The sequence below is a fragment of the Mauremys reevesii genome, linkage group 4 (assembly GCF_016161935.1).
Source record: "Mauremys reevesii isolate NIE-2019 linkage group 4, ASM1616193v1, whole genome shotgun sequence".
Lineage (NCBI taxonomy): Eukaryota > Metazoa > Chordata > Testudines > Geoemydidae > Mauremys > Mauremys reevesii.
The window spans coordinates 81,695,532-81,708,607 of NC_052626.1; the positions used below are offsets into that span (position 1 = coordinate 81,695,532).

At 37.1% G+C, this 13,076-nt stretch overlaps 1 protein-coding gene across 3 annotated transcripts in view; it reads left to right on the forward strand.

The window, feature by feature from the left end:
* Positions 1-13,076, forward strand: part of LOC120403491 (golgin subfamily B member 1-like) — a 64,094-nt gene that overhangs the window by 38,559 nt on the left and 12,459 nt on the right. For all 3 annotated transcript variants that reach the window (XM_039534561.1, XM_039534560.1, XM_039534562.1), the window contains exons 21-22: positions 1,049-11,887; positions 12,298-12,449. In XM_039534561.1, the coding sequence (XP_039390495.1) occupies positions 1,049-11,887; positions 12,298-12,449 (10,991 nt within the window). The remainder of the gene's footprint in view (positions 1-1,048; positions 11,888-12,297; positions 12,450-13,076) is intronic.

A 13,076-nucleotide genomic window follows, 5' to 3' on the forward strand; every position in this document is an offset into this window, starting at 1 on the left:
TCCATTTAAGCTTTTTTTGAATATGAAAGTCATCATAAAATAACCCTTAGTTACAGTATATACGCATTCATAAGCCAAATTTTTTAGTAAAAAAGGGAAGCACCAGAGAAGGGGGTCGGCTTATGAATGGGTATAGAGAGGGAGAGGTGGGACACAGCCCCTCCCCACAACAGAGGGAGCAAGGAGAGGCAGCACAGCCAGAAGGGAAGAGGCAGGGCCAGAGTCTCTCCGCTTCTGGCCACGCTGCTCTCTCCCCAGCCTCTGAAGCAGCTGCAGCTAAGGGGCTGGCAGGCTGCAGCCGTGCCGCTTGGACCCACCCTCCAGAGCAGGCTATGTCCGAGCCGCCCATGCACTGGAGTACGCTGCAGCCACGCCGCCCGGCCCAGCCCGCTAGAACATGCTGCGGCTGCACTGCCCAGCCTGCTGGAGCAGCTCTGGCCAGGTCAGAGACATCCTTCCCGGCCCTCCCAGATAAGGTGAGAAGGGATGGGATGGGGAGAGCATGGGGGTTCCAGGCTAGGGGTGGAGTCATGTGGGGGGTGGTCACAGGGGTTGCTCCCCTGACTCCCAGATTCTCTCCCCCTTCTCCTCCCCCTCCCCCCCCCCCCAAAAAAAAATTTCCCCACTAGTTGCTGTCCCGGCTTGTCAAGGTAAGCAGCTGGCGCACCGGGACACTTTGTTTACTTAGGTTTACATCTGTGCCTGTGGACGCTCAAGGTAAACAAACCATCTTGGACCACCAGCAGCTTGTCCTTATTTGGCCCAGGAGCCAAAGTTTGCTGACCCCTGAATTATAGGGTCGGCTTATGAATGGGTTATAATTTTTTTTCCATTTTTACTTATCCATCTTCGGGGGGAGGGGCTTATAAACGAACCGGCTTATGATCTAGTATATACGGTAATTTGTTACTATATCATTATACAGGTTTTTAGTTCAAACATTGTTTAATGAGACTGATTATTTAGCTTTGGGTACTAGTCTCATAAGCAGGAGAGCAGTTTTTCCTCTCAAATAGCGTATTTTTAACATTGTTTTCTTGATGTTTAGACCTTGAAACAAGATGCCGTGGTAGAATTGATGCAACTGGAACTTAACCAGACAAATGAAGAACTTGACAGATTGAACACAAACCATTTAGAGGAGAGATCTCAACTAATTCAAGACCTCCAGCGACGTGAAAGAGAAATTGACAACCTCAAGGAAGTACTAGTGGAAAAAGACAAAGAAATGTCTGCTCTCTCTTCCAGTATGACTGAGTATTCTGAACAGATTGTCATTCTAAAACGCCAGATCCAGTGCAAAGAGGAAGAAATAAGAGAAATGGAAGAAGCATTGACAAAGGCTGAAAGGGAAACCCACTTACTCAAAGAAGTTCAAACAGCTGATATAAGAGATACAAGCATGAAGATTTCTGTACTTTCTGAGCAGAGTAATATAATGGGGTTGGAACTGGAGAAATCTAAAAGCCAGACTGACGCTAAAACCAAAGAAAATGAGGAGTTGATAAGGCAAATCAGTGAGAACAGCATAACAATTAAGGGGCTACGTTCTGAAATCAAGTCCAACAAGGTTACATACCATAACAAGCTCATGGAGTGTGAGTCACAGATTACTTTGCTGAAAGAACAAATTAATAAAACTTCTGAAAAACTACAAGAAACTGAGGCAAAACACAGGGAAGAAACTAAATATTTGAAATCCCAGCTTGATGAAAACAGCTCTATAAAGGAGAAACTAAAGAGTTTGCTTAAAGAGAAGGAGAACAAAGAACAGAGTTTTGAGAACGAGTTAAAATCAGTTAAAGAGTTATACAACAAGCTAGTTTTGGAAACTGCAAATAAAGATGAAGAATTGGCTAAGTTATCCAGACAGCTTGCAGAACATACTGAACATCAAGAAACAGTTAAAAAAGTTTTACAAGATAAACTAGAGATGATTACATCGTTGGAGCAAAAACTTCAGATTGTGGAGCAGCAAAGTGAAGAGACTAAACATAAATTAATTGGAGACCTGAAAGCCAAAGAGATGGAATTTGAAGAACTTAAGAACCACGTAACTGAAAGAGAAGAAATAGTTAGTAAGATGGAAGCAGAGACACAAACAGTTACTTTAATTAATAAGCAGTTGCAAGCAGCTCTTGAGGGGAAAGAAAAAGATTTGTCAGAGCAAATAAAAGGAAATGAAGATCTGAGAAATATCATAGATGCTGTGGAAAAAGAAAAGCAACAATTAGTCAATGAAAATGAGAGTTTGTCCAAACTATTGGACATGAAGGAGTGTGAGCTGTTGAAGAGAAACAAGGCTGTAACAGAGATGGAGAATAAGGTATCTGTCAGTGAAACAGAGTACCAAAAAACACTTTCAGAGCTAAATTATGATAATGAGGTGTTAATGAAAAAGGTTGAGCAACTTTCAACACTTGTAGAACAAAAAGAAAATTCAGTCACAGAGCAGCTGCTAGAGAAAACAAAGGAATGCAATGTGCTAACCAATCAGCTGTCTGAAAGCAGGGAGCTGACACAACAGTTACATGAACAAATACAATCATTCATCATTCAATTGAAGGATGCTAAAGACAGAGAAGTAGAAAAAGAAGAAATGCTAAATAATAAGTTGACTGAATGTAACACACTAGTCCAACAGCTCAGCCAGAGTGAGGAAAAAATATTATTACTGCAGAAACAAATTCAAGACATAACTGTGGATTGTGAAGCTAAAGAACAACAAATCCTTCATAATGTTTCCTTACGTAAGCAAGTAGAGGAAAATAAAGTGGGTATGGAAAAGTTAGAGAATGAAGTTCGAAAGCTTAAGGAGGCAAATATAAAGTTATCTCAGTCAGTGGAAGAGAGAGATTTTACTATAAAAAATCAATATGTAGAGCTTGAGAATCTACATAAGCAAGTTGCTGAGAAAACGGAAAAAAATGCAATGTTAAATAACCAAGTAGAACTACTAAGGAAAGAAGGGGATTTGCTGAAACATGAAAAGGAAGACATTTCAGTTATATGCAGCAAAAAATCAAGCGAATGTGCTGATCTTCAGTCTCAGTTGACGCAGCACCAGTCAGAAATTGTGTCAGTTAAGCACCAAGCACACATACTAAATCTAGAAAATGAAAAATTGAAAGTAGATATTGAAACAGTTAATGCTACAGTAATGAAAAAGTCAGATGAAATATCTGCCTTGACTTCACACATTTCCCAGCAAGATTATAATATTTTAGCTTTGAAGCACCAAATTGATAGCCTAACCATTGAAAATGAAAAATTAAAAATTGGTGTTGAGGAAAAAGAAGCTCTCCTTTCTGAGAAGGAAGCTTTGATTCAGCAAATGAAAGAAAACAAAGTGGCAGGAGAAGGGCAGCATTTGAAAATAATTTCAGATTTGCAAAACCAAGTACAAGCTCTGAGCTCTGAAACCAGTCAGCTTAGACGGGCAGCACAAGAAAAAGAAAGTGAATTTAAGAAGCAAGCCCAAGAATTAAAGTTGTTTAAAGATAAATCTGAGGAGTCTGATTTGCTTAGATTTCAACTGTCTGAGAATATGGAGATAATTTCTGACCTTCAGTGTCAGCTTAAAAATGTGGTGGAAAAAACAGCAGAATTGAATCAGTCAGTTATACAGAAAGACAAGTCTTTAAAGCAAAAGACAGATGAATATGTTAATTTGAAAGCACACATTTCTGAAGTACAGGAGTCTTTCTGTATGCAGCAAAAACAGTTAGAGTCCTTGACCTCTGAAGCAGAACAGTTAAAAACAATTGTTCAAGAGAAGGAATTGGCTGTCAATTGTGCCACATTAGTCAATGATAAATTGAAGACACATCTTCATGACAAAGAGAGAGAATGTGAGGTCTTAAGGAACCAGGTTACAGATCTGGAAGAAGCCACACTAAAACTAAAAAAAGAGATGAATGATCAGAAGAAAGTAATAAATGATATTAGCCAGTCCATGCTAGAAAAAGAATCTTCTCTTGTGGAAAAAACAAGTCTCCTCAAAAAGCTAAATGACAGAGTAAGTGAAGATGAAGAGAAGACACAGTTAGTTTCTCAGCTTCAGAGTCAGATGCATGAACTGACACAAGAAATACAAAAGTCCAAAGAACTGGCACAGGAAAAAGAAAATGCTTTCTTATCTCTGCAGGAAAAATTTGCAGCTCAGTACGAGCAAAGAAATACACTTAATGTATCACTTAGTAAGAAGGAGGAAGTTATAGCCGGGCTACTTAATTCGTTAAACGAAAAAGATGTCAGTATACAGCTGGCAGAGCGCAACATTTGTGCTCTTACTAATGAGATAGAGATGCTTAGAGAGGAACTAGAGAAAAGTGCTGCAGCTGTGAAAAGCCTTACTAGTGTTTTGCAGGAAAAAGATGACAGTTTTGCTATTAACCAGAAGAAAATTGATTCTCTGACAGTTGAACTGGACTCTGTAAAATGTGAACACCAAAAAGCACAGGACCAAATAAATATATGGAAACAAGATACACAGCAAAAAGAATTAACTTTACAGACTCTCTATGTGCAGTGCGCTGAACAGGCTAAAAATATTGAACATTTAAAGTCTGAGCTGAACAATGTACATTCCAAATCCGCTCAAGACTGCTGTGACAGTGCTCTTGTAATAGAGAGATTGCAGCAACAGGTGGATTCTTTAGTGAAGGAGAAAATTCTCTTACAAGAGACTATTGATAAGTTGATTGTAGAAAACAATGAACTTATTACATACCAAACTCAGTTACAGCAAAAAACAGAAGAGCTACAAGAAATTCATGAAAAACTAGTTGTCACTGAGAATTACTCAAGAATGCAGATCGACGCTGTCAAACTGAAGATGAAGAATGAAAAAGAGCAGTTACAGATGCAGGTTAGTGTGAAGGGTGAAGAAGTCTCTGAATTAAAGCTTAAAATTGAAAAGTTAGAACAAAGTCTAATTGAGTCAGAAAACAAGTGGGTATCAGAACTTAATAGGGCAACTCAGCAAAATGCCATTCTTAAAGAGCAGCTGAGCAGTTTAGAAAGTGAAATGAAACCAAAGGATGGTAAAATCCAGTCTTTACAGCAAGAGCTGGATGTTATAAAAGAGGAGCTAACTAAAAGCCTATCTGCATTACTTAGTAGTAGACATTTCTTCAAAGAAAAGGATGCAGAGACTTCAGATGTTGGTCAGCAAGTTAGTAGTAGTAAAACTAAACTGGAAAGATTCTCTACCATGGTATCCACTATTCTGAGCAAAGAAATGGAAGGAGAGGAATTTCAACTGCTTCTTTTAGAAAAGGAGAAAGAAATGGATATTATAAGAGATAAGTTAAAAAGTATGCAGTCGATAGAGAAAGAAAAGGAGCTGTTGCAGAATGATCTTGAAAAGGTGAAAAATTCCTGTCATTCTGAAATAGAATGTCTGTCAAAAGAAATGGCCACTGTCAAAGACACATTGTATAAACAACAGTCTCTTGTGGAAGAAAGAGAAAAATTGTTAGCAGAAATGAACAAGGAAGTCAATTTGCTTCAAGAGAAGCTAGATAAATCAGAAAAAGAACTCAAAATCAGTCATGAGAAGTTGAACATGGAAGGTAAAAAGATAATGAGTCTCCTAGAAGAAATGGAGAAAAAAGACCTCCATGTAGAAAATTTAACTTCACAGACTAACCAGCAGAACAATATGATTTCTGCACTAAATCAGCAGCTGAAAGAAAAGGATTGTTTTGTTGCTCAAGTCATGGAATCCATGTCTAATGAAACGGTGAAGTTTTCTGAAGAGCGAAGTATATTAAACACCAAACTACAGCACCTGGAAGCTCTTCAGAGTAGTTCAGTAGAAAATATTAATAGAGTATCCCAGCATCTTGAAGATTGTAAGACAGAACTGCAACATAATCAGGTTAAATTAAGCAACAAAGAAACTGCATTTAATGACTTACTAAGTGAAAAAGAGCAGCTGCAGTTTAATCTTGAGAAACTAGCTAAGGAAAAGGAGATCCTGAAAAAGAAACTTCAAGCTGCATTGATAATAAGAAAAGACCTAATGCAAAAAATTGGAAAACTTGAAAGGATTGGACAGGAAGAAATAGAAAAAGAGCATAAAAAAATGGAGGAATTATTGAAGAGGGTTGATGAGTTAACACATCAGTTGAAACTTGTTGAAACACAAAATAAAGATCTTGAGTCCCATCTTGAAACTCTGAAGCAACAGCTGTTTGAGAAAGAGTCCAAGATAAATAACATGAATGAAAGTTTTTCTGCCAAAGTATCCAGTTTGGAGCAGCTCGAGGACAGTGTTGCAAAGTTAAAAGATATCCTTGCTGAAAAAGAAAAAGTATCTGAGCAAAATCTAAAGACCATGCAGGAAAAGGACTCTATGCTTGCTCACATGCAGTCTGTACTTAGTGAGAGAGAGAGAGAATATGGAGAGGAACGTTCTCAACTTCTTGCAACTCTTGAAAATCTCAAGGCTGAAATTGTAGACGAGGAGGAATTATTGAAAGATACTAATTTGGTAGAATCTTATGCTGGGGACATTGGTGGTAATTCTGTGAATTTCAATAATGAAATTAGTCAGCCAGGTCAATTAGGAGGAGATAAAGAAATACTTCAAAAGAAACTTCAGGCATCACTTTTGACCTGGAAAGAAAATATTAAGAAATTGCAGAAAGAAAAAAAAGAGTATGCTAAACTTGTAGTACTATTTGATGAACAAACTAAAGACCTTGAACTCCTCAAAAATGAACACAAAGCACTCCAGGAAGTTCATCAAAGAACGTGTAAAGAATTTGATTGTAATCAGTTGCTAATATACTCTCTACAGAAAGAGTTAGAGTCTCATGTAGCAGCACTTCAAGAACAAGAAACTATTGAACAAAGCAAGTTGGAATCAGATGAACAAAAATATGAGGTTCAAAATGTGTTAGGAGAATCAGAACAGGCAGTGTTTGAAATGACAATGAAAGACAGTGAGTTAGAGAAACTAAGTAATGACTATGCAAAACTTTGTGAAGAAACAAAAAGGTTAAAGGATGAGTTGAGGAAGACAGAGGTTGAACTTGGGGAGAAAACAAAAGAGACAGTAAACTTGAAGAATTCTGTGAGTCAGCTGGAACAGCACTATGAGCAACACAAAGACAGCCTGTTCGTTGACATAGGTCAACTGCAAGAAAAATTGGAAAAATATGAGACTGAGGTAATGGATCTTAAAACTACGATTGAACGCATGAATAACGAGAAGGAAACTGTAATTAAAAAGAGTGTAGAGGATTACAAGACTATTCAGAAGGAATCTGAAAAATTGAAGGTTGATCTTGAACAAGCCAATATACAAGTTGCAGAAAAGAATGAGGAAATTAAGGAACTGCATTGTACTCTAATGGATTTCAAAGATAAGTTTGATCAGGAAAAGGAAATATTGAAAGAAGCTGTGCAGTTACAGCTCAGTTTGCAGGAAAGCCAGAAAGAAGCCAGACATTTTAAAATGGCATTTGAAGACATGGAGAGAGAGAGAGAGGAGTTCATCAACAGTTTGGAGAAATCCAATGCAGAATTATTCAATATGAAAAAGGAATTAAAACATTTAAGCGAAGAAAACAAAGAACTGTTGATGGAGTTAAGTATGTTACGTGAGAAGGCAGTAGAATCTTCTGAGGTTAGCAATACTATGGTATTATGCAAGAAAGTTAAAGATGAAAATGCCACTGACAAGGAATCGGTACAGACACATTCAGAAATTAATTTGCTCCACGGGAGATTACAAGACAGAGACATCTGTATTCAGTCTCTGGAACTTGATCATTCTGATAGAGCTAAGCTAATAGAAGGAACAAACTATCAAATTCAGAAACAAACAAAAACAACCCCAGAGCAGATGGAGAAAAATATAAATGTGGATGAGTTTCAACCACAAGAGCAAAAGAATGCTGCAGATGAAAAGTCCAGAGAACGTCTCCAAAGAAAGCTCCAAGCAGCCTTAATATCACGCAAGGAAGCCCTGAAAGAAAACAAATTTCTGAAAGATCAGGTTGACAGAATAATGGTAGAAAAAGAAGAACTGACCAATAAAGCATATACCCTTGAACACTTGTTGTCTGAACTTGGCAGAGAAAAACAAAACTCAGATACTGTTTCTTCATTGTGTGAAGAGGAGACCCTTGTTTCTGAAAATGCTAAACTGTTAACTGAAAATGAAAACCTAACTGCTGCATGTGAAAGTCTTAAATCTACCATGGAGACTATAGTTCAGGAGAAAGAGGCTTTTTCTTTCCAACTCAATACCTTAAAAGATTCTCAGACAGTTGAATTAACAGGATGGAAAGCTAAACATAATGAATTAAAGCAGGAATATGAGTCACTTCTGCAAGCCTATGAGAATATCAGTAGCAAAATAGCAGAAATGAGGCAGGTTATCGATGTCACTAGAAAAGAAAAGCAGGAAGCTATTCACAGATTCAATGAAGGGGAATCTGAAAAACATGAGCTTGAGAAACAGCTTCAAGAAGTCATTAAAGAAAACAAAGATATAAAGGACCAATTGAAACAATCTGCTGAATCCAAACAATTGGAAATTGATGAACTACAGAGTGAAGCAGAAAGGCAGACATATGAACATGCATCAAGGATGGAAGAATACCAACTTCGTCTTCATGAAGCTGCTCTGCAGAACAAGCAGCTAATGGAGGAAAATGAGCAATTGAAACACACTTCTGAAAACTTAAAGCAGGCTTTAAAGAAAACTGAGAATGAAAATGAAGTCCTTCATAATGACATGAATGTAACTAAATTAGCTTTGGAAAACCTGCAAGTTCAAATGGAAGTGTCCCAGACTGATATGCAGTCTAAAATCAGTGATGTATTAAATGAAAGAGAATCATTATTAAAGCAGATTGCTTTGTTAAATGATGATATTTCAATAAAAGAGAGAAATATGCGTATCCTAGAGCAGAAGAGAGAATTGATTTCAGAAAGAGTAAAAGAAACTGAAGAATCTTTGGACCAGAAAAACAACTGTCTATCAAAGTTAGAAAATGAATCTAGAAGTCTTAAACAAGAAATTGTTAGCTTAAATGAGAGTGTTAAGATTTTAGAAGATGACAAATGTCTTCTACAGGAAGAACTTGAAAATGTGCAAGAAACTTCTTACAAAGTAAAAAATGAGAGAGAATTTCTGGAGACAGAGTTGCTCAACTATATAAAAAAGGTGGATCAGCTGACAGACAGGCTGAAATCTGCACAGTTACAAAACAATTTGCTGATTCAACAGTTGGAAGACTCAAAGGCAGAGAAATGCAGTGTGATTAGGGAAAAAGAGGAACAACAGTTGCATCTTGTAAAAGTATTTGAGGAGAAAGTGAAATGTGCCCAGAGGGACAATAGTGGTACAAAAAACAAAACCAAAGAATTGCAAGAACTCTTAAAGGAAAAGCAGCAAGAAATTAACCAGTTGCAAAAAGATTCTATTAAATTCCAGGAACTGATTCTGGACTTGGAAAGATCTGTGAAATTATCACAGTCAAAGAGTGAAAAATTTGAAAAAGATCTAAACAATACCACAGAAAGGCTCGCCAAGTCAAATGAAGAAATAGACAATCTGAATGAAAAGCTTTCTTCCCAAAAAGCTTTGTTGGATGAGTCAAAGAGTGAACTGGAAAGACTTGCAGCTGAGAATTTAAGTGGGAAAAGGGAACTTAAAAAGAAAGAAGACCAACTACAAATTCAAAGGAGAGAATTTGAGAGAGAATTAGAGCTTGGCTGTGAGCAACTGAAAACAGTTCACAAAAGAGAGTGGTTGAACCTTGAGGAAAGACACAATATTCTTCAGAGGGAGAAAGACAGGGCTGTTAGTGAGCTTCATCAGTTGCAAGAGGAAATCAACATTAAGGACTCTCAAAACAAGAAACTTCAAGCTGATTTGAGTACAACTTTGGCCAGATTAGCAGCTTTTACAAAATGTATGTCCTCTCTTCAAAATGACCGAGACCGGGTAATTGGTGAAATGAAAACCTGGGAAATACAGTTCAAAGAGGTTATTCAAAATAAAGAGAAACAGATGGATGACAGTAGTAAGAAAATAATGTCCTTACAAGAAGAAATAAAGGACAAAGTGGCTCAGATACAGGAACTGACGATTAAGTATTCCATGTTAGAAGAATCCAAGAATGAAATGCATTTGTGGCAAAAAGCTGTAGATACACAACACCACAGTGAGCTCTGTAGAATAAAGGAAGAAAATGTGACTCTTATCAACAGACAAGAAGAATTGGAGATTGCTCTTCAGTCAAAAGAAGAAGCTTTGCAAGCACTGCTTAAAGAAAATAATTCTCTTAATCATCTTATAGAGAATAGTAGTGATGCAGGAAGAGAGATAAAAGCATTGGAAAGTAATTTTGCTAGAAAAGAACAGAAATTACAACAACTTCTATTTGAAAAGGAAAAGACCCATGCAGAGTTGGAAAAACAGATTGCCATTTCTCAGCAAATGAAGGTAATGCTGAACAACAAAGATACCGAAATTTCTCTACTGATTTCTTCTAAGGGTGGGGAGATTTCTGGATATCTAACTCAGATACAGACTCAGCATAGAAAACAGATTAATGAGTATGAACAGCAGATAAGGTCTCTGCAAAAAGAGAGAGAACAATCTGATGAGGCCTGTCAGAGGATGGAAGATGAATTGAAAAATCTCCAGATGAAAGCAGACAAAGCAATTGAAGATAAGGCTGAGATTGCCAGTGAAATTGATGCCTTTAAAAAATCGATGTCATCTCTCCAGTATGACAGAGATGATCTCTTTTCTAAATACAAAGATCTGGAGCATCATCACCAAAATATTTTAAGTCAGAAAGACAGTCTATTAGTGAACAGTGCTAGTGAGAACAGTGCCCTGAAACAAGAATTAAGAAAACTTCTGAATCGGATAGATGATCTTCATTCTGAAAATGCAATGCAAAGTGCACAACTAATAAAGTACAGGGAAGATCTTAACCAAGTTTTGTCATTGAAAGATCATCAGTTGAAAGAGTTGCTTAAACAGCAACTGGATTGCATTAAGAACCTTGAACAGGAAAAAACTGATCTTCAGAAACAAATCAAAGAAATGCAGCTGACTAATAAATGGCAAAAGGAGAGTACAGAATCTTTAGAACATGAAAATCAAAAATTAATTTCCAAAGTTAAAGACTTAGAGTCTCTAATTTCATCAATAAACAAAGGGAAGTTAGTTTCTGAATCTGGAGAGAAACCACAAACTAGGGGAAGCGGGCAACATCAGAATGAAGATTTCAAGGCTAGTGTACAACCTGGTGAAAAACTTCAGGACAAGTTTCAAGAAGTACAGAATGTAGTAGGTAAAAATACAAAAGATGTAGAAGATAAATACAGTATGACAGCATTTGAACACAATGCTAACTTTCTGTGGAAGGAAGCTGATGCATCTTCAGAGAAGAGGCTATTAGAAGCACAATTTCAGAATAAAAAATTGAGATCCCAAAATGAGTCCTTTGGAAAAGCTATGACTGCTTTGCAAGATGATAGAGACAGATTAATAGAGGATTTCAAGGTACTTCAGAGTAAATATGCATCTGAACTCAAGTCTGAAAAAAAAAGAGCAGATGAACTTGAAGCTGACCTGAATTATTTTAAATCAAATCTCTTCAGTGTACTCAAAGAACATACTTTTTTGAACCCAGTGCTTATTGATGGTGAAAAGGAGATCACTCTTGATCAGTTCGCTGATGAAATAGAAAATTTGTGCAAGACATTAATCACCCAAGACTCTGAGATTACCAGGCTCTCATCAGAGTGTGGGAATTATGTTCAACAGATTGATGCCTTTTCCAGGTCCATGGCTAGTCTTCAGGATGACCGAGACAGATTGCTGCAGGAGCTCAGCCAGTCAAAGGTAGTTCATGAAACTAAACAGGGCATGGCTTCATTTCCCATTGCCTCTGACAGCATCAATGAGATAAATTATCTTAAGAGCAATTTGGAAATATTTCAGATGGATAGAGAGTGACTGGTAAACTTTGATTAGATGTGTTATGTAAAGTTCAAAGAAAAATGCAAGGAGTTTGTCTCTTTTGGAGACTTGTGATGTTTTAATTTACTAATTTAGCAAAATACTAAGAAAAATGCAGGTTGAACAAGGAAAGCACAATTAGAATCAGACTGGTATCTTAGACAACAGGGACCAGTACAAACAAGAGAGGAATGAGAGGAAGCCATGTTTCTACAAATATAGTTTTGGTACTAAGAGAGATTTTTCTGTAATACAGTTTTTATTCTTGTTTACCAAACCTGTTTTTCATGTAGGCTAAAGAAGGAGCTAGCCTTGCATCTGTTGAGATAGCGAAACTAAAGACCAAGGTAGATGACCTCGAGAGAGCCTTGCATCGGACAAAAGCCTTTCAAGAGGAAACTGAAATACAGATATCATCATACCAGAGTGAACTAGCTGGATTAAGGTACAAATATTGGATTGAACAAAAAAGTATACATTGCTTACGTAAAATAATCTTTAGACGGATACAGTAGACAAAATGAAACATCCTTATACAATTATCTGACAAACAAAAAATTGCTATGGAATGGTTTCCATTATGTGTGACATTCTATTTCTGTGACATTTTCTTTTGTTCTTCATTCCTTTATATAGTGAAATCTTGCTCAACGTAAAAGACTAATGGGCCTACTTCGGAGCTGAATTTTTTTTGTCTTGTTTGGTGGCTTTGATATGTAAAATTTTAGTTTGGGTCTCTGTAATTAATTTCTTTGCTAGGTATTATATTGCTCCCTAGAAGATTAACCATTAATCATTTCTATGCAAAAGATGCATTTCCCACAAACTGTAGCTGCTCTTGTAAGACAGCTCGAGATGTTGGAAAGTTTGTAAGCTGTGCAAACTGCTCAGCTCAAGTCATAGTAATACTGAAAGTCATCCCAGGTTGAGGTTTGAGCTGAATCCATGCTCCAGCAGGGGTTCACTTGAATTTTGTTCACATCTCAAACTTTTGGAAAACTTTTTGGCGCTACATGGGTATATGTAAACTTTGGGCCTGATCCTGCAAGAAACTGAGTGCCCTTCACCCGGA